This window comes from Passer montanus, unplaced genomic scaffold (genome assembly GCF_014805655.1).
Source record: "Passer montanus isolate IOZ18808 unplaced genomic scaffold, ASM1480565v1 scaffold6, whole genome shotgun sequence".
In the NCBI taxonomy this organism is placed as follows: Eukaryota; Metazoa; Chordata; class Aves; order Passeriformes; family Passeridae; genus Passer; species Passer montanus.
In genome coordinates this window covers 13,193,001-13,218,601 of record NW_024371037.1, presented here as the reverse complement: position 1 = coordinate 13,218,601, position 25,601 = coordinate 13,193,001, and the positions used below count along the sequence as shown (strand labels likewise).

At 38.2% G+C, this 25,601-nt stretch overlaps 1 protein-coding gene across 5 annotated transcripts in view; it reads right to left on the bottom strand.

The window, feature by feature from the left end:
- The window catches only part of PDZRN4 (PDZ domain containing ring finger 4), a 230,222-nt gene that overhangs the window by 9,251 nt on the left and 195,370 nt on the right, over positions 1 to 25,601 (bottom strand). For all 5 annotated transcript variants that reach the window (XM_039726795.1, XM_039726798.1, XM_039726796.1 and 2 more), the window contains 3 exons: positions 8,573 to 8,671; positions 6,213 to 6,275; positions 2,241 to 2,342 (listed from right to left, as the gene is read on the bottom strand). In XM_039726795.1, the coding sequence (XP_039582729.1) occupies positions 2,241 to 2,342; positions 6,213 to 6,275; positions 8,573 to 8,671 (264 nt within the window). The remainder of the gene's footprint in view (positions 1 to 2,240; positions 2,343 to 6,212; positions 6,276 to 8,572; positions 8,672 to 25,601) is intronic.

The window sequence follows — 25,601 nt, the reverse complement described above, 5'->3', positions numbered from 1 at the left end:
TGACTGATGCTGTGTAGAACTTCTAATGGAATACTGGCAGAACATCCTTGTTTCCTTAACAAACTCTGATGCAGTTTTGCCCACGTCAACAAATTCTGTCCTCTTATAAAGAAGCCAGCCACCTACAGTTTGGGATTAGGAGGAGACTTTTTTGCTTGAGGACATATAATTTTTATGTGTGTCCTCAATGGGACTTTCAAACTGTTCTGTGAAACACGTGGTAGTTTTGTTTACTTGTCTTGTTTACTTTTTTGCCCCAAGGAAAGCATGAGCACAGCCTTGCTCTACTGTAAAGGACACAGTTTAATTCATCTCATGTGAGAAAATTGCAGAGATTAACAAATTTGGAGGAAAGGTGAATCTCACTTGGGCAAATCTGCTGATTTGATTGTGGCAGTCCCAGTGTACAACTAATAAGAACACTCATGTTACAGCTTTTAAAAGAAAACTAATATGTGCCTTAGCATACACATGTATTACATAACACTGTGTACAAATTCACACAGGAGAATGCATGTGTGGGGTGTGGTCCTCTTCTGCTCTGTTTCTAAACTTCATTATTCACTGCACAAATATGTGGTCAGAGGGGTTTTCTTCCCTGTTACTGATGGAAAGTGCTCAGCAGTCACCCTTCAATGCTGCAATACTGCCATTACCATTTTCTATCTACAAATGAAAGCCTGCTTAATCCTGCTGTTTTTTTACCAAGTCAAAGCAACACAGCTAGCAGAAATCAGTTGACAGCCTGATCTCTGACCTACTCTGGCTTTTTCATCAGTTTTATATGAGTATATGCTTAAAACACATAAACTGAACAAAAAAAATCCAGCACCAAAGGCCCAAACCTAAATCAAACCACACTTAATATTTGTAAGGAGTATTCAAGTGGGAAGCTACATGAATACTCCTAAGTATTATGTATAAGTATAAGCTACATGGGTACTCATAAGTAACTCCTTATCTCATACTAATCTTAGCATATTGACTCCTTGTTTCATGTTGACCAGTCTAAACAAAGACAGAGACTGAGCTTTCTCTGGGCATGTATTTTGTATAAGTGGGTGAGTTTCTGTTCTCTAGAGAAAAACAGAATCCTAATGAAAAACAGTGGGAGTAATATTGAAAAATCTATTTCAAAATTTCAGCAACTGAGGACTATAATTTTTCAGTATAAAGTGAGGCACACCTATTTTTGGTGTACTTTGTCACTGCTTTTATAAGAATTGTTTAGTTTCCTGAAAAGCATAAAGGATATGAATGCTAACATTGTGACTCTTTTATAACTATAGTATTTAAGTAGAGATTCCAAGTGGTACTGAATCACACTTACTTAATTTAATTTATACAGAATATGCAGCTAGTGAGACTGAAAATATCAGAACAATAGCATGAGAGACAAATGGCAGCTTAACCAACTCTGAATTGTTGGCAGTTAGAAAGTGGAAATATTATGTCTTTTTGCTTTGCAAAGGCCTAAAAGTATAATATAAAGGGATGTAAAAACAGCAGTCTTCTACCACTCTACCTCTTCTTTATCTGATAACCTAACATCTGTCCCCTGAAACGATATTAAAAATTCTCGGAATAGCAAGATTCTTGGTATTGGCATAATTTTATTTTAAAAACATAAAAATGTTTCTAAAAGCTTTTGAAAATGCACCTCCCAAAATGCAGGCATGTTCTGGTGACCAGGGTGCTGTTAAAACAATTAGATTTCCATTTGCTGAATGAGACTGTAGAGAAAGTCCCATAATTTATACATACATTAATAGTTTACATGCCTGGTTATAACCACATAGCATACAACAACCCCTCAGAAATGACAAGCTACCACTTTGTGTAAATTCATATAAATTATAAACTTCATATAAAAGATAAAATTGATAAATGTTAAGTATGGGAAATTTATCCACCGAACAAAGCAGAATCCTCTAATGAGTAATGCATAGTTTTCAAGTTCTACTTCATATTTTACTAATATCATATTGGTACTGCCAGCTTTATTTATATACCTGCTCACTCTGCTGGAAAAAAACTTGTTTAGTTTGGGGAAAACATGCCCTAGTAATATCATATTATTTTCTTTGCTGGATAAAAGAAGAGCAAAGCTCCACAATTAACTGTTTGCTCCTTTTGTCAGTAACTTTGACATTCCTATTTCTTGGCAGTTCATTACTTACAGTGACAGGGAATGCATGGTATAACCCAGGTTCTGACTCAGTGCATCTGTTTAGTCTAACCTGCATCTCTGGCCGCGCGACCAGCAACACAATTTTCCTGCATTCTTCGCTGGAGAGCAATGCCACTGCCTCTTCCCTATTCTGGACATCTTGGCCATTTATCTAGGAAACAAATGAAAGTGGCACATTAGTTTCTATTTCCACAAAGCAACACACAATAAAGGGCAGATATCAGCTCATTTGTGCTGAATGTATGGACAATGAAAATTGCACAACGGGCTCATCTTCAGCCCCTCAGAGGTAAGTGCCTTCACTCAATTATGCGCTTACTGTAAGAGCTGTATTGATCGTTGAAGGATGGTGGACATCAGAGGAAGCAGTTATGTTCATAAATGTCCAACCTGCGCCCTGGTAACATACATCTAGCAACACAATTAACCAGCCCCTGACAGGTGACGTTCATCTTTCTCCGTTCAGAGTAATGGAAGTGTCACTCTGAGATAATAGTGCTGGTGGAAGAAGACTGGTAATGCTACAGCTGAAATCAGTCACACTGAATGCTGGTAGAGAGCCAATTAGAGAGCTACAGTATTATCTCTCACCAGGCAATACTTTCAGGCCACTGCTTGTTGCTGCTCTATTTAATCATTTCATATTTGTGCAGACAGCTTAGTAGCCAGTACCACATAAAACATATGTATCCCCCTTACAAGGGGATAATCAAAATAAAAGTGGCTCTTCAATGAAACTCATCTTTTCTTGCTACCTTTCGCCTGTTCTGTAACCCCATTAAAACAACGACATCCATGACTACACAGTAACAAACACAATTTTCATTGTCCAAAAACCATTTATGAAGGAATCAAATAGAAATCTTATTCCCCATATGAATTCAGTTTTGTCCAGTTCACAGCACAAGAAGTGGATTATTCTCATTGTGGCAACAAAACCTCCAAAATTCGGTCTATTTAAAAAAGAGTGAAAACAAAACCAGATGGTTGAAATACTTGAATATTTTTGGTGGAAAAATATTCTAACATTTCATTTCAAAGTAACAGTTGTAATTTCATTTCCATTTCAAGTCCATTTCAACTTGTAGTTGAAAATCAAAGAGAAAGTAATCAAAATAAAAGTGGCTCTTCAATGAAACTCATCTTTTGTTGCTACCTTTCGCCTATTCCGTAACCCCATTAAAACAACGACATCCATGACTACACAGTAACAAACACAATTTTCATTGTCCAAAAACCATTTATGAAGGAATCAAATAGAAATCTTATTCCCCATATGAATTCAGTTTTGTCCAGTTCACAGCACAAGAAGTGGATTATTCTCATTGTGGCAACAAAACCTCCAAAATTCGGTCTATTTAAAAAAGAGTGAAAACAAAACTGGATGGTAGAAGTACCTGAATATTTTTGGTGGAAAAAATCTTCTAATGGTTTCATTTCAAAGTAACAATTGTAATTTCATTTCCATTTCAAGTCCATTTCAACTTGTAGTTGAAAATCAAAGAGAAAGTTGCATTTTTGTACATATGCTTGGCCTAAAAGCCCTGATTCATAAACATAGCTTTAATTCAGATTAAAGAAAATCCCTGAACACCTAACTGGCAGTGAGTGAAATGTCTGAGACTCTTCAAAGCTTACATCATGGGATAACTGAGATCTGTGGGAGACCAGGTAGCACAGAGCTGCCCTAAGCTGAAAAGCAGAGATGCAGCCACAGAGAGGCTCAGGAGCAGATCTGCAGGCTGTACAAAATATCCCCAGACATGGTGGCTGCTCCAGTAACTCCTATCAGCTGAGTAACTGCTCACCATGGACCCCAAAGGAGGCAGCTGGGCTGTCCCCACACTACCTGAAGGTGGCCACCCCATCCCAGCTGCACTATCATGGGGAAAGAGCAGACTTCAGCCTGCCCCACGGACTGTGCTTAGCCTGCTGGTTCACAGCTAAAAACAGCAGAAGTTTAGGCAACTACCACAAGGACTGCCCTCTTAAAACTTTCCCTTGACATTGTAACATTTTATTTAAAGTACTCAGGCAGTTTTCAGATGCTTAGACTGTAAAGGTTGGTGGTTTCTGACAATGAAAAGGGAGCAGTTACAGCCTCAAGACAAAACCTCCTGTCATTTTGTGAGGAATACCCATAACAACATTCCCCCCATAGCTTTAACCAATGCTGCCTGCCACCCACAGAAAAAGCCCCTGTGCTCAAGGATCTGTGTCTCTCCCAGCCTCAGCGTAATCCACCCATAATGGCACCGTCACCTTCTATTTCTCTGAGCTATCTCATCAATAAGAGGAGAGAGAGGGTCAATGTGTTTTCAGATATGAAAGTAAACCCCACATAACTCTCCGGGTGTTAACTTTAATGATAAAATTCATAGCAATATATCAGCACTGACATTAAAGTAATGCTCCAGTCCACAAGAGGATGGCAGAATTATCTATGTTTTCTCTCACCCCTGGAGTCTTTACTCAAAATTGAAATGAATTGAATTTCATTAGGAACTGGAGAACATTTGCCTGAACTGCTGTTGGCTGTCCACCCAGAAATTCTGCAAAAAGGACAGGAGTGGAAAATGGATCTACTCTCTCTTTCCTTATTTTGACACACATAGAGTAGAAATAGAAAGTTGTTTCTACTTGGTTGAATAAAAAATTGGTGTTTTTCTGATTTTTGCAAGTTAAAAATACTGGTATTTCTTCAGTAGTTATGTCACATAAAGACATGGAAGCCAGTGCCCTAACTTTTCCTCTCCTACACGCAGCCCATGGAATGGTCCTTTCACCCCAAGTCCTGCTGAGGATGTCACTGCCCTCACACCAGGGCATCTGTGCTTTCTGGTGGAGAACATCATCCTATGAATGTTTTCACAATCCCAGCCACACAGAGAAAAAGCCAGTAGGCCCCAGGTGAGCCCTGACATTAAAATCTAATTTATTATTTCTTATCTAGAAAATGGACCGCTTTGGTAAACCAACTAATAGACACTATTGTTTCACTAAACTCCCAAAGCTGGTTAAAGCTGTACCAGGATAAGAGATACAGGTTTCAGCAAAGATATTTCATGCAGAAATGAAAAGATTGGAAGGAAGGAACAGACTCATCTTGTGAAAACCTGAAAGCTCATCTGCTTAAATTAATGAAGGGCAATTATGGAACAAGTTACAGAAAAACAACCTGTCATCATCAGGAGTTTCTTCAGTGGAAAAAGGAAAAAATACAAGTCAAATCAACTTGGAACTAGCATTAAAATGCTACAATACAGCAAAATAATTCCCGTCAAGTGATTTTTGGTAGCTGTTTCATGATTTTGAGCTGTGGTGAAAAATGCACTACCCATTGCTGGTTTCCTTTACTGTACAGGTACACTGCCCTATGAAGCAGCCAGCCACCCACACCCACCTCTGCTGTAATACACAAACCTATCTGTGGAGTAGCTCTTTAAGTAAGTGGATCAACAGAAACAAAGGGAGAAAAAAAAGCCAAGGTGGTGGATTAGAAAAGAATTCAGAAAAACAATGTATTATTGGGGGAGGAAAGGAAATATTAACAAAAACCGAATGAACCCCCTCCTTAAGTACATTCAAGAACATTCTTCTCTAAACTACACATTTTTTGTGTGAAAACTCTTATTGTCTATGCTTACCATAAAAGAGTTTTACCCAAATTTATGCAATTGGTTAATGATAAGCATGTCTCTGACACTTATATTTATGTCTGCAGGATCCTGTTTAGAATTTGACACTGAGATGAACATAGTGGAAATGAGATTTTCTAATAAATATGGAAAAAAAAAGACATGGGATGTAAGTGCATGAGCCAGAACGAGTTTGTCAGTCTCATTTTTCAGTACATACACTCTCGCTCCCAGCTATTGTGTTAAAAAACAGACAGACATGGATTTTCTCATCGATCACAGTAACAAAGAGAACTATCTTCCCTCATTAACAGTCCACAGAGAAGATGGCACTGCATGTTTGTCTGAAAAAAGAGTTTAAGGAAGAGTCTCTTGTCACATACTTGCAAAATGCGGTCTCCTTCACGGATCCGTCCATCTCTAGCAGCAATGCTGTTTGGATCAACCTGCACAGGACAACAACCAGTAATTGAACATGAAAAGACTTTTATGGGAAATTTTAACAGCTGCACAATTGCAAGAGTTAAAAAAGTACGATTTTTAAACAGTACAGAGGCAATCTGAAGTTTCCTTTAGAGTCACAGAAACGAAGCAGCTCTTTAAATGATCATATATGAGCTTGTTTCAGATAAAAACCTCAAGACAGAAAGGGTTGGAAGCATATGATTTTCAAATTAATATTTTCCTTTGCCACTGTCAGGCATTAGCCTTCACCTGTCAGAGCATTAAAAATTAATGAGACACCCTTTTCTGTGGAAGTTCACTATGGACTGAGAAGGTTCTGCAGTAGTTGATACCTCTATACAAACGGGCCTGTCTTCGGGCATGATTCTTTTTCTTCCATGGAAACATTTACTATTAAATTATTATCTTAGTAATCAATCTGTTTACAAGGAAACATCAAGAAAACCCGAAGGATCCATAGTGTATAGATCACTCACAGGTTCTGTAAATTATGCCTAATCTGAACCAGTTAAATTTAAGTCAATTTAACCTAAACAGATATTTAGGGCTCCAATGATAGTTTATCAAAGACACTACAGCTCATCCCTGAATAATGACCTACTGTTTGTTGCAGGGCAATTCAATCTATCACCTTTCACTTGATGGTTATCTTAAAACATTTATTTTGACTCATCAAGACATAAGTTCTTTTCTCAAACCAAAAATCTGAGTTGAGCATTTAGTTTATGGGATACCTCCTCTATGTGTTAGATATTATATTCTTCTTGTGTATTGTCATATGAAACCAAATGAATCTGAAGTCCTTAATCAAGTACAAAAGATAGTATCAATACATTCACCTTCAAAGGTCTGAGAAAATTTTATCATGTAGGATAAACAGAACATTTCAGATATAATCCTGGAATTTATTAAGAGATGCCTGAACTTTCTTTGCCCTTACAAGGTCAAACAGATTTTCACAGCACAGCTTATACAACTCGTGGAAGATATATTTTTAGGTAATTTATATTTATTCCTCATTCTTGTTCCAAGGCTGTGCTTTTCAGCTTATTTAACATTGCTACCAGCCTCTTTATGTGCAATCTTGCCTTCATCCCATGCACTGATATATAGGAGAATTCCGTCTTTTCTGATCCTCTCCATCCATGAACTCCACTAAGAATTTAGAATCACCCTGCATGAACATCTCCCATGCTCCTCTCCAGTGTCATCCTCTTTATGTGCAATCTTGCCTTCATCCCATGCACTGATACATAGGAGAATTCCATCTTTTCTGATCCTCTCCATCCATGAGCTCCACTAAGAATTTAGAATCACAGAATCTCTCAAGTTGGAATGGATCCGTAAGGACCCCATTAAGTCCAACAACCTGCTCCTCACAGACTACCTAAAACAAAACCATATGACTAAAAGCTTTGTCTAGTTGCTCCTTTAATACTGACAGGCTTGGGGCTGTGACCATACCCCTGGACAGCCTTATTCCAGGAACAAATCACCCTTTTAGTGAAGAACCTTCCTCTAATGTTGAAATTTGGTTCAACATGTTAAAAAGTGACCAATTGGGATCACAGCTCCTGCAGAACAATCAGCAGTGACCTTGGCCTCAGAAGTGTTCTGTTTTACCCAGAAAAAAACCCTCTTTGAATGACTGGAGACTCAAAGGGAGATGGTGTTCTTCGAAGTCTTGTAGACTGACCTTGTGAAACGCTAACAATCTCTGCTGGGTGTCACATTTTCTGAGTGGAGCCAGTGAAAATGTGAGGATTCATCCCACCTCAGTATTTAGAATTCTATATTTTGGTTTTCTAACATATTAATCTCACAAGCTACTCTCTCTACCCACCTCTGGTATGTCTGTGTGTGCCACATTTGTAACAAACAAAAAAATAATGCAATAATGATTGACCACTGATAGGATTACTGAGCCTGTGGCAGAATGCAAGCACGGTTGTAGAGAAGACACTTTTCTCCTCAAAAGCTCTGCCTGATCTCCATCATAAGGGCACATTTCTTTCAAAATTCAGACCATTCTCAGACTGCTTTACTAACGACAATGTTGTAGCTAAAAGCATTTACACTAAAGAAGCCCACTAGTAATTATCACTCTGCTTGGGCAACATGATTTGAGCTGATAATCTAAATTAATTGAGAGTGACATGAGCTGGTTGATGGCCAACACTTCTGCACTCCTGTCTAAGAGCACTTGTGTGTTCATTCCCTGGGACATGTAGCCCTGCATGAACATCTCCCATGCTCCTCCCCAGTGTCACGTCCTTACCTCACTGACATAGATTCCCATGTCCTCCTCATCATCGGTTCTGTAGCAGACAGTCAGCCCCAGCTTCTCCTGGCTGCCAATGCGGCACAGCTCCACCTCCTACAAGAAAATATACAGGCTTTTGTGGTGGCTCTTGCCAAGGGTGGAAAGAACTGCACAGCACAAGGGACCACCAAGCCACTAAGATATTCATGCTGTATGACCTACTCATACTGCTCAGTCTTGAGACACAATGTTATGGGTGGATCTTTAAGAGAGAAATTATTCCATGAATTCAGAAGGAAATCCCAGTACAATGCAGGTTCAAGCTATACAGAAACTGTTGGTTAAGACATGCCAAACTTTGAGAAATATAGCTGTGCATTGATTTTGCAGGTCTTTGACTTTTGGGTAATAGAAACTGACTTACAGTAGATTACATAGTCCTTCTAGTCACATCACACTACCTGATTTATAGCATGTAAGACAGACTGGATACCATCAATCAATCCATCATACAAGTGCCACTCCCTTCTGACAGCAATCCCAGCCATAAAGCAGAAGTACAGGCTTCCATTAATGCCATAATTCTTTCCCTGGCCATGTAGTGGTGCTTCATTGCAGAAGCTGTTAGATATCAGAAAGATGCTTCAAGGAATCTCCTGTGGAGCTAAACAGCAGCAGCATCTTCCTCAACTGTGAGATGATGCAGATAACACCTTTTTAGTGCCAGATGTATCTCACGAAAAGTGCAAGTAAAAGTGCAAGCTTTTGGGCAGATGGCAGAGTGGTAACTACTACATAGACCAATCTGAGTTAAGCATCTTTAGGGTTTCATAGAGGAGCCATTCACCACAATGCAAAGCTGCACTTGGTTTGAACACTGTGAAACAAATAGTTATAATAAAGCAGGATGAACCCAATAACACAGAGTATTAGCTTGGTTTCAAGTAGGAAACTTTGGTTGGTATTTGTATGTAAAGAAAGTCTTCAGGTCACATTTGGACCCTGACAACTTCTGCTTCTGTGGCTATGCAATAAAAGGAGAGACCAACCTTTGCCTTAGTTCTCAGATACAGAGTTCTTTGTGATACAAAGCCTGTTCGCCCCCATTCCCAGAGATGTCATACAGACTAATCCACAAACAGGCACTGGGTGCACAGCAGTGAGGACTCACTATTGAGTCCAGCAAGTTGTAGGGCCCAGATGCCATAAAAGCACAACTTACAGAAAAACCTGTACTTCACACACACGGGTTAGCCAATGAGCCTTGTGACGTTTTCATTTCAGCTGAAGATCTTTCACAAAGTGCACTGCTATAGATTGCTCCCCTGCTCCCTCACAAGAATTCAAATCTACACAGGTTCACTACCCGCACAAATCCTAGAAGCTTCTCTCTGGACTTCAGACATTCAGTGTCTTTATGAAAACAAAGAAAATGTAGAAAAAAACTCATGAAACCTGTAGTATTTAGTTTTTCTTAGACATGGCAGGAGTTCTACAGGGTGGTAGAGAGTGGCATTATTCATCAGTAGACATTGCACATTGGGCTTGAAAGAAGAAACACAGAGGCATGTTTTATTAGGAAAGGGAATTACAGTGACCTGATTTTGGCATTGGGAGCAAAAGGATGTGTACTGGAAGGAGGCCTATTCAAAACCCATAATAATTGATGTCTCCAGAGGGAAAGACCACTTGACTAGAACTGTAATATTATGGAGAAATTACAGTAACAAAATGGCTTCAATTACAGCAACAAGGTATACTTTTAAGGAATAAAGAAGTTTGTGGTCCCTTGGAGGCCTATAAGGAAACCTAAATACACCATAAAGGACCGAAACTGGGACCCTTAAATCAAGGCAAACAGGGAGCTGTGCACAAGCTGAAATCCATTAACTTTCATTGTCCTGCTGGCACAACCTCTTGTATCCCCATGCTGAGGGTGGACAGGGGCCCCAAGGACTGCTCTGAACACAATTTCTTCAGACATGAATGACCTTAAAATTCTCGTGGATGATTTGACACAAAATACCACTACAAAACTGTACCAACATTTCAGGCTGCAAACAAAAGGAATTGCTGGCTCGATGAGCAGAAAAAAAGTAACCATTTAGGGAATGAAAGAGCAAAGGAAAATGGGGATGAGCCTAGAGGCTTCATCCTGTGCATACAAGACATTTGCCAAAACCACCTCAGGGAACCAGCTGACAACAAGTATCAGTGACTAATGTCCTCTGGCTGGGCTGCAATTGCCCTGGCTGCATACAGTACTCGAGCTACCACAGCTTTCACTTCTCTGCCCAGTAACAGATCTAAGAGCTGAGGTTAGTACTTGGTAGTCTTGGACTATCTCTTTCCTAAATGACTATATGGAGTGTAGTCTGATGACTGCATATGGCTATGGCTGCTGAGAAGCTGTAGATACCTACAACTGAGATCCTGGCACTTAGTATTAAAGTCCCCAACAACCATTTACTGTTTTTTAGTGTAGATGCAAGTACATACTCAAGTAATATCCCATTCAGAGGGAGAAGGTGGGTAAGGTCTGTTGCTTTGCACTGGAAGTCATTCCAGATAAGTCCTTTTTGCCCACGGCACATCTGCACCTCATGGCATCTCTTGTCTCTTTTTTTACAGGCAACATAATACATCCTGGTCACAAGCAAACAAACCAGAGTTGAAAAACATTTTTGGAAAATTTAAAAACATTTTGCATGAAATAGTAAATCATGTTTCAGAGCAAAAGCCCAAAAATCTGATCTCTAAGTCTGTGTAACAAGCACATACAAAACAATTTCAATGGAAGAGCAGCAAGTGAAACACTAGAGAACCTGGACTATCACAGTCAAATACATTTTACATAGTATTTTGCAACAGATGCTTTATAGTGTTGTGGAGTTTTTCTCCTCACAACTGGTCTTTAACAGAAGAAACAGTAGGTTTGGCAGCAGTAATGAATTTGCAAATAATTTCCTTCTCTGAAATATTTTTTGAAATATATGCATGCACGTGTGCATGCACACACACACAGAGTTACTTTCTCTTTGGCTTTTGTCTGTGTGCATATAGGGACTGAACTGCCAGTCTTGAAGACTCAGCATTTTCAAAATCTATGAGAAATAATATTTGGACACTCATGAACAGTGCTGACAGACAGATAGTAGGAGGAGAGGGACTGAAGCTCAGGAAGAGCTCAGGAGATGATAGCCTTCCCCTCTTTTGGGCACTCTGGGGGCAGCACCTCTCAACACGAAGAGTACTTGCTGCCAAGTGACAGAAATCAATGCCAAATGGCTAAATCTTTGACTTGCTGTTTTTTTTCTCTGTGTGGCCAGAACAAAAATTCAGTGCATTTTCACAGTAAAGGCAATACTTCAAAGTGTTTTGCCATAAATTATTTGGTTAAAAGTCAGACATGGAAATTAGAGTAAGGACTATCCCTTCTTGAAAGACTTGGATGCAGATTTACAAAGTAGCCAATTTCTGCAGACAGAGAAAAGACAGAAAAGAGATTATGTGGGATTGAAATTTCCCTACTGTCTCAAATTCACTGTAATTTGCAAAAAAAACCCCAAAAAACAACAAAAAACCAAGAGAACTAGAACTATCTTGCCTCAAAAGACAGATTATTTTTTAGTAGAGTTCCAGAAGTTTTCTAGTTTTCTGCTTTTAAGTCCCTATTCCCTGTTTGATTGTAACTGCTTTGCTATAGTCACCTCATACAACTTTTTGGGACTTGTTTTCCTTATCTATAAGGAGAAAACACTACCAGCAGCGCATTAAAGAATAAATTATTCTGGAGCATTTCAAAAGCACTGTAAGAATACTATAAATACTCTACATCCTTCCCCATCTGCCTTTACAACAATTGCTTAACCCAGTTCAAAGACTGAGACAGACGATCAAAACTGTCACAGCTACTGAGCTTTCCTCACCCATACAGTATCCCAGAGTCCTGTGAACTCTGCCACTAGAAGGGGCAGCATCAGATCCAAACACAACAGTATTTTTCTTAAATGGATATTGTCTGATCAGTTAACATTAAACTCCTCATTACAATGAAAATATTATCTTGCCATTGAGACATAGTCAAAAACCAAATTAATTTTAATTTGTGCTACTCCCCAGTGTAACAGAACCTGTTATTCATAGTTCAAAGTTTATATTTTTGTGACATGGTAGGACAGAAGATCCTAAACATTTTCAGTTTGTGATACAGTTAACTATTTAATTTCTAAGCATGAACTAGAATCTCATTCTATTTAGTTCCATTATCTTTAGAGAAAAAGATCAGTATGGTCTAGCCTGTAAAACCAAAACACTATCCTTTGTTCCCTCTCCAGTTCAAACAACACTCCTAAATAGAGGGGAAGAAAAAAAAAGACACGAATGAGAAGGGAAGCTTTGCTGTTGACAAGTATGAAAACAACAGGTTTTAAATTAAGAGCCAACACAGCAGGACACACATAGGTTTTAGAAAAGGATATCACCACAGCATACTGGAGAAGGATTCCTACTCCATCAGCAGCAAGAAAAAGTGCTGCCAATCTGAAAAACTCCTTGTGTGGTGAAACAAACAATGCAGTTCAGTGACGCTTTATCTTAATCCTAAAATGTTCAAAATATGGCTGTCAAGTTCTATCCACAAACCCCACAGTAATGTAATGGTGTTTTAAGGCAAAAGAATTCCAAGAGATGCACTCTGTGAACATGTCTGTGGGTTCAGCAATTTTTCTGTACCAATGAAGGATTACTAGTACCTTTTGGACCAAACCCAGATTATAATTCTTACAAATTGATATTACTGCAATATCAAAGAAAAAAAAAGCTCAGAAAATAAAATGTTATCTCCATAGCCACCCAGAACAATGTACTTATCACTAATAAATGAGTTACTGCCCACAGCTAAGTAAGTGGTCATGTGCAGATTCTGAGATAAACCATGAGATAAACCACCTTTATGTTTTACCCCTTAACAGTCCACCACCAGGCAGAGCTCCAAACTCTTTACACAATTTACCTCATGCTAAGACGACCTAAGAGTTTGGAAAAGTTAAAATACATGAAGGTTCAGCTTATAGGTTTTTTTGATTATGCCCTTTTTTACCTGTAAAGCAGTGTCGTGTGTCAGGCAAGTTATTCTGTGCCACAGCCCTTTCAGCAGAAATCAAGGCTTATTGAATGGAACACAGGGCCCAATATCTGCTGATCCATAGTGTTTAGCATACATTTTAAGAAAAAATGATACCAAAATAATAAAATAAAAGCAGAAAGGAATAGTTATTTTTGTCTTTGTTTTTCCTTTTTACCTGTAGTAATTGCTGACAAGCTGCTTTTGCTGTTCATCTTGCTAATGGTATAATTGACAGAATGAGTAATTGAATGAAGGAAGCACAAAAGGCCGAGATCAGAGTACTTACAGAATAGCTCAATAAGGAATTAACTGAGAAAGTACATTAAAGTCTGACTTGTTTTAATAAATTAGTTACACTGAAAAAAATTCCTCATCTATCTGAGCTAGTGCCAGTCTTCTGAGGCATCAAACAGAAGAGCTAAGGGACTATATGGATTACACACACCTTAAAATTAAGATTCATTCTGCAGTATCATCTTGATTCTGCACCTTTATGGGTGAGACCAACCTCCAGCTGAATTTTGGCTGCTTTTCACACTTTCTGTCACAGTTACTATATAAAGTTTCTGTAAGTTAGATAATTTTTTTCAGCTTCTTGTTAGTTTCTGTAAACTATGGAAACTAAAAAAAGATCAGTCTCAGTCTCATAAAAGTGTTTAGTCATTCCAACTCTGCAGTTCTTGTCTCATCACTTACCTTGCATCTCAATGATGCAAGCATTGGGATCATTATCAGACTGGGCTTCAAAGAGCCAAGCACCTGGCAGCATCTTGCTAATAGCATTCACTTTCTTGGTCTTTTCCTCCACCTGACCTGAAGGATTTACCTTTTCCAGGCTGCTAAATCACCGGTTGTTTACATTGCTACTTTGTATAATATTTGATCTTCATAATGCCACACACTCATCATCACTGGCAAGTAATTCTGCTCATGAAATAAAAATAATACAAACAGAACCTTAACTCTTCATACAGGAACAGCTCAATCTAATGAAGCCCTAGGAGGGCTAACAGTGGAACTACTAAATAGAAAAAATTCATCTCAAATTCAGACGAAATGATAATGGTATTACATGTTACATAAAATCATGCATTGCAAATGAGAGGGTGTAAAACAGAGGGGTTTGTAGCAAAACAAACATCAGCAGCAGAATAAGTGCTATTCTTTAGACTTCATTTTAAAGCACAGTTTATTTCATCTAAAATTTGTTCTGTCCAGGAGTTGTGAGTGCAATGTACAAATGATCAGGGTTTGCACAATGGGTAAGATATGCACTTTAAACAGACACTCAGTGTTTCAAACAGGTATCATGTGTCTCATAACCCAAATCATGCTTCCAACACCGAGCACGGCTTTTTTTACAGGTTATATCTTTAATGGTGACCAGAAGTAATTTGAAGAAACTCAGAAGAAAGACATGTAAATCCTAGCAGATGAATTGGTAGAATTAATCAAAACAATCTATTTCAACTAAGATCTTTTTTCTATGGACTACCTATCTTTGTTTAGATGAAGAGAGTCTGTGACAGCTCTGCTGTATATTTAACAAAGTAATTTCATACTAAGGTAGCTATTTCACTTTCAGGGTTGGGGTGGATGTTAAATATTTAATTCTTTACTTGCATGTGCATGTATCAATGTGTACAAACTTTTGTATATGACTATATAGGCACATGCAGTACTTATATATCTGTATGTAAATGCATGCCAGGCAGGCCAGTTACACTGCAGAAAATCTTTCCTGGCAACCATCTAACAGTTAATTTAAAAGCATGATTACAATTCTTGAAAACACAGTGACAGGGTATATGCTTATAATGAGAAAGTGAAAATGTCAGATCACCCCACAATTCACAGAATCAGACTAATGACATTTGCAGCCATCTCTGGATTTCGCTAACTTTTAATGACAAACCAATATAGACTATTTATTTATTCGTAAATGCAAAAAAAAAAAAGGCAAAAGGAACAAGAGTTTTCAGTTTCTAGAAAAGCTTTTCTGTCATAAGATAGACCAGTCCAACATAAAGCCGTGCTCTCACTTTACTTCCATGACAACTGAGTGTTTAGGGTGAGCTACTGTAAAGAAAGAGCTCGCAGGAGAGCCTGTATAGAGGAACTGCCTATCACTGCAGCTTTCTTAAGTGTGCCAATAAAAAAAGATCAAAACCACCTGGGATTCTGGGGCTTCCAGACAGAAGGCAAGTAATACTGCAGGCAAACAAAGGCATCCTAGACCTCCGAACTATCTTAACACCATCAAGAGTTATGCTCTCCTGTCAAAGGGATTTTCCAGGAAATACATTAGTGTCTTTGTAACACAGGCTAATTGAAGGCTGTGTTCCAGAAGTATTCAGTGTGAAACAGAGTGCAATGAAACAGCCCTCCCCTTCACAGGTCACTGCAGGGTCCTATCACATTCTTTTCACAATGAATAAACTTGTATTTAAAAGCTTGCAGGGGATTTAATTTACAAACACTAGCCACTTTCACCAGAAAAAACAATTCTTCTATCAGAAAAGCAAAGCTCTTAACTGCTCTGCTATCTTCACCATGGAAGGTTACAAACACTGTGGGATTTTAGCATATTATAGATCAGTTTTAGAACCCATTCTGTAAATATCTGTGGAGATTTCGTGGAGTTCAGGATCTTGTTTTTAAAATTACTGACATTTTCAAGTTGTAAAAAGAAAAATTATTTTTTCCTCTCTCTAACAGTCCCAATATGTTCTGTTATTCAGATTTCACCCAGACAGGCACATCCACAATGTACTTGGGGGCTATTTGGATGGAAATAGAAAAGCTATGGAGCAAGACAGAGCCAGCCTAGATGTAAACAAGTTGGAACTGCTGGCAGCTGTGCTGTTACAAATAAAATTGCATTCCCCGGTGTCTTCTCACTTATCAATTTTGACAGAAGACTGTCCTGACTGCTCATAAACAGCATCGAAAAGGACAAATCACATTGGGTGTCAGATTTGCCAGAATGGATTTGGTTGGTAGCTTACCACAAAGAAACAAAGGGTTATCTCCATTCCACATGGTGGGGAAAAACAATGCTCAGTCCAAGGGGTGGAGGCTTTACCTTATAGGCTGAAGTCTCATATAATCCACATTTTTTAAAGTCTGGTTTAGATTTAAGAATCTCTGACAAAAGATTTGTTTACATCAAAGCAGAAAGTAGAAGTATCAGCAAGCATTTCTCAAATGCATAATCCAAACCCAAACACAATGTAGTATGAGAAATACTTAAAAATGAAACCACTTTCCTACTGATCCCTGCTTTATAGCTGCTCTTAGAGCCACATGCTGTTTTGTGTCCAGACAAAGAATGCTCTGGGATGGCAGGATGCTGCAGACAATCATACTGGTGTTAGAAAACAAAACAAAACAAAAGGAGAAAAAGAAAAACCTAGCAGAAAACCTCAGAATTAATATGCTGAAATATAGGCACCTATTAATTAAATTTCATCGTTCTGGGGGGAACAGAATTTGGCCTGTCTGATTTGCATTTAAAGGATATTCTAGCTTAAAGACATATGGGGGACTTTAGAGAGTGAGTGTATGTTATTTGGAAGTCAAAGAAGGAAAAGAAATTCCTTTACGAATTACAGGCTTCCTGACAGTGTATCCTCTAGGAAGTCACAAACCTTCTCTTGAAGCATAGCTAGGGTGCATGATACCAAATCTTAAGATTCCCATCAAAACGATAAATTCAAAAAATCAACACTTATGAGAAATATTAAATGTAAAATACTCTAAATGCTATTGAAAAACATTTTTTATCTGTTGTCTGGATGATCACACTTACTGGAAAGTAAAATATCCACTGTCTTCTTGCAAACAAGCCATGGTCTTACTTTTCTCCCTGATTCTTCTACCTTCCTATTTGTCCTCTTTATTTCTGTTCTTTTTCCATTATGCAGAATGAATGCTAATTTACTAGAGATACTTAACTACATACCTATATTTGCCCATTATACATATGCATAATACATATATATATATATACACATTTATATACATATAATACACAAATCTTCTGCTTGAGACCCAACACACCTTTTGGTATATTGTGTATCTGGGAAAACCATTGATATTTGCTTTCTGAGCAGAGAGATCCATGATGAAATGCTTATATGTAGTATTTTTCAGCAGTCAACTTTGGTCCTTGCTATTGGGGCTTCCCTCAATAGAAATGTGAATTTGCAAGGATACGGGAGGAGATTAAGGTATAATGAGTTAACTGATAATATGCAGTGAAGTGTTTCTTTCTCACTAATCTTAGATCCTACATTGTCACTTTCTTCTCACTAAACAAATAGTTTAGTGAGAATAGCACAGAGAGGTAGAAACTGAACCCTACGTTAAAGTGAAATAAGCAGAGTGGAGTAGTAACTATTCTATTGTGCAGTGTGTGTGAACACGCTAAACTGTCACATTGGTTTTTGCTCCTTGAGGGTGGGGAGAACAAACTAAACAACTTAACCAGTTCAATTTCTTTTTTCCTTTTGGGGCTTTTCAGAATTTGCTCCTCCATCTGTTTTCCAACGGAAATGGTTCTGATGTAAAATGCTGTAATGGACCTCCTCTTGGTGTTCAGCTAGGAATACAGTACTCCATGTCTGACTAGAAGTCCATTAACAAATTAGAGGGCTGGATATATCTCCAAAGATGGAAAGCTGGGAGAACTGAATTTGATTAGTCTTTTGAAGAGAATTCACCTACTCAATAAGGAGATATTGTTGCTTCCTTCAGATAACATATGCAAGGGTCCAGAGAAGTCAGAACCAGATTCTTCTTTGAAGTGCATTGTGGCACATGACCACATGAACCACATTAGACAACAGACACCAGTAGTTACTTGGGAAATTCCAATTAGATATTTAGGGAAGTGCTTCCTACTATTAGGGTAGTCAAAGAATGGAAGAGTTGTCCTGAAAAGTTGCAGACTGTATACTGCAAAACATAACCAACTATAACTATAGCAGCTGTATAATCAGCATCCATTTCTTTGCTCCTCTACTACACTGCAATTTCTGGACTTGTCTCAAATAGGGGTAATTGAAGGCCACTTGGAAAATTTAGTGATAATGTCTGCTGAAGGGAACGAGGCAATATTAGCTCATGACACCAGTGCTAAAATCTTTACAGTGACTTCTCATTTCTGTTTATCATTCATTGTGTTGGAGATTAAGGTCTGGAAGAGATCCAAGATGTGCAAAAGCTCTCTTGGAAAACAGTCTCCACACCTGAGACTGTCAGATATATACTTCTGTGTCCATGAATGTTCTCTTTGATACTCTGGAGTTTTCCAGGCCCTAATATAAACATTCAAATGTGACACATATTATTGGGTAGAAGAAAACCTGTTGAAAGTAAGAATTCTGATAAGGCCAGGAACTTCAGGTCCCCAGATGACAGCTGTTCCCCTTCCAAAAACCCCATATACCTCATCTGTTTCTGGTTTCTAATTCCCTTAAGTTTAATAAAGAACCTCTTCATAGCTTACAGTTCTTTCTAAACTGTAGCAAGCACCTTTTTCTAGACAATATACCTTAGGTACACAAAGTCCAGAGATTTAAGGGGCATCATAATTAGAATATTAAATCACTTAGAATAATAATTAGAATATTATTTAATTTATTGTATTGCTTTCACAATACAAAAAATTAAATAATAAATTAAAACAATACAATACAATAAATTTCATCTAGTGCAGGTAAGATCATACTTTATGTTTGTTGTATTTCAAAATGTTGCTGCTGAGTACTTGGCTCTATAAATGTCACTGTTACTGCTGCCTGCCTGCATTGGGCCTGAAACATTGTGTCAGAAGATTTATCTGCCTCATCAGCACTTTCTAAACACCCAGGCAGCCAATCGAAATGGGGAGGCATAACAGATGTGTCAACATCTGCTGCAGCAAGCATTTATCTGGACAGTGGAACACATAGCTGTAGATTGAAACTCTTACCCAGTTGCAACTCCATGTGTATGGACAGCCTAGATCTATAACTGTGTGAAGGCTATTTTGGAATATTAATTGAAATCAATTAGAAAATGTAGTTCTTTCAATTACATTTGTGAGAAATATACCTTCCTGTAATTCAGTTTATGCCTTTCAGACACAATAAAGGTGAAATACTATGAAAAAGCTAATCTTAAACTTGAACTTAGAAATTCTTAGAAAGCACTATTAAAATTCCATCCCATCTATGGTCTTGTTTACCTTGAGGTACACACATATTAAAATATGTATAGTTAAAATATGCACATTTTAATCACATACATGTGCCTATAAATCAAGCACATGAAGCAATAAGAAATTACTTTCAAAACACATTTTGATTTTCCTGGCACCAAAATGAGGTCCGTGGGCACCATATCCATGCTGAGTTTCAGCTGTTCAAACTTCTGTTGCACATGGAATGCCCTCCACCCTCAAACACATACTTGTGCAGATTGATAAAATCATGAGATGAAATACAAAGCAAACTCATCTTCTGCTTTTTGATGCACAATACAGTTTCACCTGTATTCCTGCTCACCAAACCATGCCCTCTAGGAATGACTATCACATTCTCTTTGAAGAGATCCCTCATTAAATAAAAAAGCAAACTCCCAGAGAAAAGGCCTCTCCTGCGTTTGTTTTTTTTTATTTCTCCTCTGAAGGCCCAGCATGAATAATACTGAAACCATGTTTTAAGCTCAGTTTATTGTAAAAGGTTCATTCTTGCTAGGGTGACTCAGCCCATGTTTCCTGTGCTCTAGGATTTCCTAGGATCTAAGCTTTAAAATAGCAACATTATAATAAACTGCTTAACATTACTTAGTCTACTTTTAAGAGAATATATAAAATAAATTATTCCCTCCCATATTTTGTCTGTATAGCTAGATTTCATGTTTCCAAGACAGACTACATGAACATTCAAGTTGAAGGCATATGAAAAATAGCATTAATAAAACCCTTAGAAACATTTTGACTGTAAAGCATATATGGAAGTATGTGGGATAATAATGTAAGAACTGTCTAAACAAATAATTTCTCCAAAAAAGAAGATTTATAATCCACAGATTTCCATAAATATGAAAATATTACCAGCACTTTTCTCTTCCTTCACTGACTGAAAAGCACATTCCATACATTGTAACGTTGCCCAGCAATAACGTGTTGCTGAACTAAAGTCACTTTTCTTCATTTTCCTGGAAAAACATAAGCTCTGACAACAAGTAAGAATTTTTATTAGCTTCCAGGTGAAATAAGGAGTAACCCAGTGCTTGTTTTATGAAATCATGAAACAGAATGAATATCACTGACGTGATATATATTTTCTCCTGTTTTAAAACATAATAAATGGTAACAACCTTGATAAATTTGTCCATGCCAGTTTTGTGTCTTTTTCTCCCCATTCTCTCATGATCCTCTGTATTTGTGGACACAATTCAAATCCCTAAATTGGCATATTTGTTACTTAGAGGAGTGAGATGACAGTAAATTCATTCACTTTGAATGTCAGGATTTTGTGATGATATACAGCAATACACTCAAAATCAACGAACAACTGTGGCAGAAATTACGCTGACATTGCCTTCTATCTAAATGACCCAATGACTAGCAAGGAAGAAGAGTGATTTAATGGTCAAAAAATGACATGCATTACAATTAAAGGCTTCTGGCTTTTACTGCCAGTTCTGCCACTGATTGACTTGGCAAGTCTCTCAATACAACTGTCCTTAGTTCACCCATTTGTGAATTCATGTAGCAATACAGGACATCATAACACTGCAGAACCTCAATAGAAAAGCTTTGTTTAATTTATTTATACCTGAAAAGTGACTTCAATACTTAAAAGACAAATGAAAAACTGAAAGAAAAGGGCTGCTCCTTTTATCAACCCTTTGCTCATTTACAGTGTACAATTGGCCACAGTTAGGGAGAAATTCCATGTTTATTATTGTCTATGGGTAAATTATACTGATGTAAATTCAAGGACATTTTAAAAATACATAATCATATGCTGTTTTATGCCAAATGCATACTCAGTCTTCTTTTAATTACTTTCCAGTGTTTTTAAAAGAAATAAAGCAAAAATATTCCAGTGCCACTTTCCCCTTTTTTTATTTTGACTGTGACCTTTTCTGTTTTTGGTCAATAGCTGGGTCACAGGCCAGGCATTTGCCACCCAGAACTCTTTTGAGTTAACAGGAAGAAATGACAAGGAAAGGTTTTAGAAGCCCTGACCATGATAAGTGCTTCCTCAGGTCCAACTGAAACAACTTTAATAATCTATTTACTAATCCAGGAGAATTCCTTACAAGATAGCTTTAAAACACAGTCCATTTTTTCTCCCTATATTTGTATGATAAAACAGGTGGAATGGGGGAAGAAAAAGGGCCAATCACCTCAAGTTCCCAGAAACCAGACTCTCCTAAGCAGCCAAGACCACAAACTACAGGCACACACATGCCTGTTCACTTCCTTCATGATACTTCTTATCAACAGGTACTAGTTAATATTAAAAAATTGCCACCAAAAATCAGAATAATGGTGTCAGTAAATGTCTCTGTACCATGGGGCAACTATGATTCAGCTGTAACTGCTAGGTTTGAACCAATGTCAGAAAAGAAACATAGTGTACCAAGTGTCCCTCCTCTGATAACAGACTGAGAGAATTGGGGTTGTTCAGCCTGGAAAAGAGAAAACCTCAGGAAGAACTTAGGGCAGCCTTCCACACCTAAAGGAGGCTACCAGGGAGCTGGAGAGGGACTTATACATGGGCATGCCATGATAGGACAAGGGGTAAGGACTTTAAAATGAAGGAGGGCACATTTAGATTAGATATTAGGAATGAGTTCTTCACTAGGAGGGTGGTGAGACACCCAGAGAAGCTGTGGATGCTCCATCCCTGGCAGTGTTCAAGGCTGTGCTGGATGAGGCTTTGAACAACCTGGTCAACTGGGAGGTGTCCCTGCCAACGGCAGGGGGTGGAACTACATTATCTTTAAGGTCCCTTCCAATCCAAACCATTCCATGATTCTATGATGAAGTCTCAAATTATCTAAGCCCAGTTTGAGCTGTCAGTTCAGTCCCTTCACCACAACAGCAGCTCTGTAAGGTAAGGCATGTGGTGAGAAGCATCTGCTTTGTCCATTGAAAATCTACAAAACAGCAAGTTTGTTCCTATTCCTCCTACTATACCAGTCAGGTCTGATGACAATGAAAAGACACAACCTTGTCCACCATTTCAGCTCTTTTAAACTACAACACCCGTATCTCTATAAGGATCCATATTTCTTGAAGCCTTCTCTTTTAAATGATGTCTGGTGGTTGCTGAATTCAAAAACCGCCTTTTATTTCCTAGAGGCGCATTTTGTGATTTATCTCTAATTTTAAGAAGTTCAGGGTAAAATATAAAGACTCCAATCAGAGTAGGAAATACAGTGAAAAAAACAAGCACCACCCAATAGCTAGCTTCATTGTGCAGAAACACTCATCAAGTAACAAAACAAAAGAGCCTGACAGCAGCAATCAGCAGTGCTGGCAGTGTGTGCACAGAAGCTGCTTCCATAAAAACCTGTTTGTTCAGGTGCTAGCAATTGAGGAGGAATTCCAGTTGTGTTACCGCAAGCTCCTGTAATGCTCACACAGGGGTGTTTGCAGACTATCAGAGCTCTGGAGGGAGCTGTTACAGGCTATCAGCTCAGTAATCCTCATGGTAAAAAGGCCCTAAATATGTATTTACAAGATAGACCTGTTTGTTTTATTGGTTAAATAATCCATGTGTTGAAAAGGTCTTAAATAAGAATTCACCAGGCAGGCAGGTCTCTCCTGGACTACTACAGCAGTGGTGGGCTGCTCACTGAGAATGAGTGTTTCTGAGACCACACTTCAGTGGCCCATGAGAGCCTCAACCCTTAAAGACTTATAGGTGTTCAACTTTATTCAGACAAACAGCCTCACTCAGACTGCTAATCTGAAATTACTCCTTTATTTCTAAGGAAAAATGCCAATAAAAACCAATCACTTCAAAAGTGTAATGTCACAGAACTGTTAAATTTGAATTTGCTCCTGAAATACCTTCCCCCATCAGAACAGTATGAGTATTAGTGGAAGAGAGAACCAGTGTGTTACAGCTGCACTGTATCTACTGCAATGCTCAGATATAGTAGAAGAAACAAGAACAGCAGGGTAAAATTTTCCCCTGTGCAACTTTTAAGTGTCCAGTCAAAAGACATCTACACAAAGACTTACTCATGGCCAATTCCAAAAGGTTTCTAGCTGAGCTCCATTTAAGGCCTATTTTTAGTTGTTTGTGAAAACAGCTGACAGCATCTGATCCAGAAATGCTCAGGTCAATAGGAAACCTTAGGTATTTCAGCAGGTTTGGATCAAGCAAATAGTAAACTTGATGGACTAATCTAAATTTACAGTTAGCAGATTTATGACTGCAAATACTTATCAAAACATTTAAATGAATGGCTGTGCATAACCATAAATTAGTATTTCCATTCAACATGCATACACACACATTTATTTCCTTATTCTGATGGAAAAATTTGTCCCTTGGGTCCACAAATCAGAACATGATCTTAAGAGTAATAACTTTTGCCCTGAAGTATTAGCCATCCCTCAGAGCGCTATGCATTGCTGTGCTTAGGAGAAGGATGATGCAGTAAAGCAACTTGCATATGAATATTCTAGTTTTCAGAAGTCCTATTTCCCATAGCATGGGAAGAATCTACACAGCATGTGTGTAGTTTCTAGCTCATGCTCCAAGTGGGAAAAGTCTCACATGGCTTTTTCTCAAAATACCATGCTCTTTCCTCCAAGAACTCTTATCCTTCCATTGCCTGGACACAAAAAGCTCCATAAAACATGACTACAGAAAGATTTTACCTGCACATGATTCATGTGCCTCTCTGTATGTTTGCTGACATACACAAACTTTCTGAGCAAAAAAGTAACATAAAGCTGCTCAATGGTTTCTAAGTGAAGAGCATCAGAATACCTCATAAATTCATATAGGGCCAATTCCATCCTAAGCAACTTTTCAGAGGCACTGGTCTTAAAACTGTCCCAATCTATCAAGACTAGCATTGGCGTGCATTGGAACTAAAGTCATCAGACCCAGGTGGGCTAACACAGTGGCTACCATTCTCCCTTTTTCACTCTGAAATGTTTCCCTCCTGATATGATGGACTGTTGACATAATTTTCTAGGCTCCTGAAAGCTGAAACAATCACTTGTGCCTAGAAATGAAAATAATCAGAACTGGAAGGTCTTTCAGGCAATTATTCTCATTTCCTTTGTACATCCACATTGACTAACATCCAATCTTCCTCCAAAAAACAACCCCTCAATTTGACAGCAAATTTAAGTATAGTCTTCCTCATATATGCAACAACAGATAATGCAACTCCCCCAACTTCTATTCCTTCTCAAGGATGTCTGCTTTTGCTGTTTGTAAGAAGCATCCAGCTGGAAATGAATATATCTGAGCTATATGAAATTTTAAAAGCTGTAATCCCCCAGCAGAAAGCAATCATCTCCCATTCTGCTTTTGCTCAAAAGCTCCTTCAGTACAAACATCGTATGAAGGTTTCTGCCTGTGGATAAGGACCTGGTGACTAAACAACACAACCAGCTTGTGCCTGCTTGTAACATCTCATTTTCTTGTCTCATTAGACTGCTTAGGACCAGACATCAGTGATACTTTCTTTTGACCAGCTCTGTCTTTACAACATTCTTTGTTGGTTATCTTTTTTCTACCTTTTTTTTTAACTGTCCCACCATTTAAATTACTCTGTCCCCTTAATTTCTGTATTACTATTGATATTCCAAAACAAGTATACAAAGTTTCTCTCTCCTCAGAAATGCTATTAAGTGTGCACCATTAGCATACTTATTCCTCC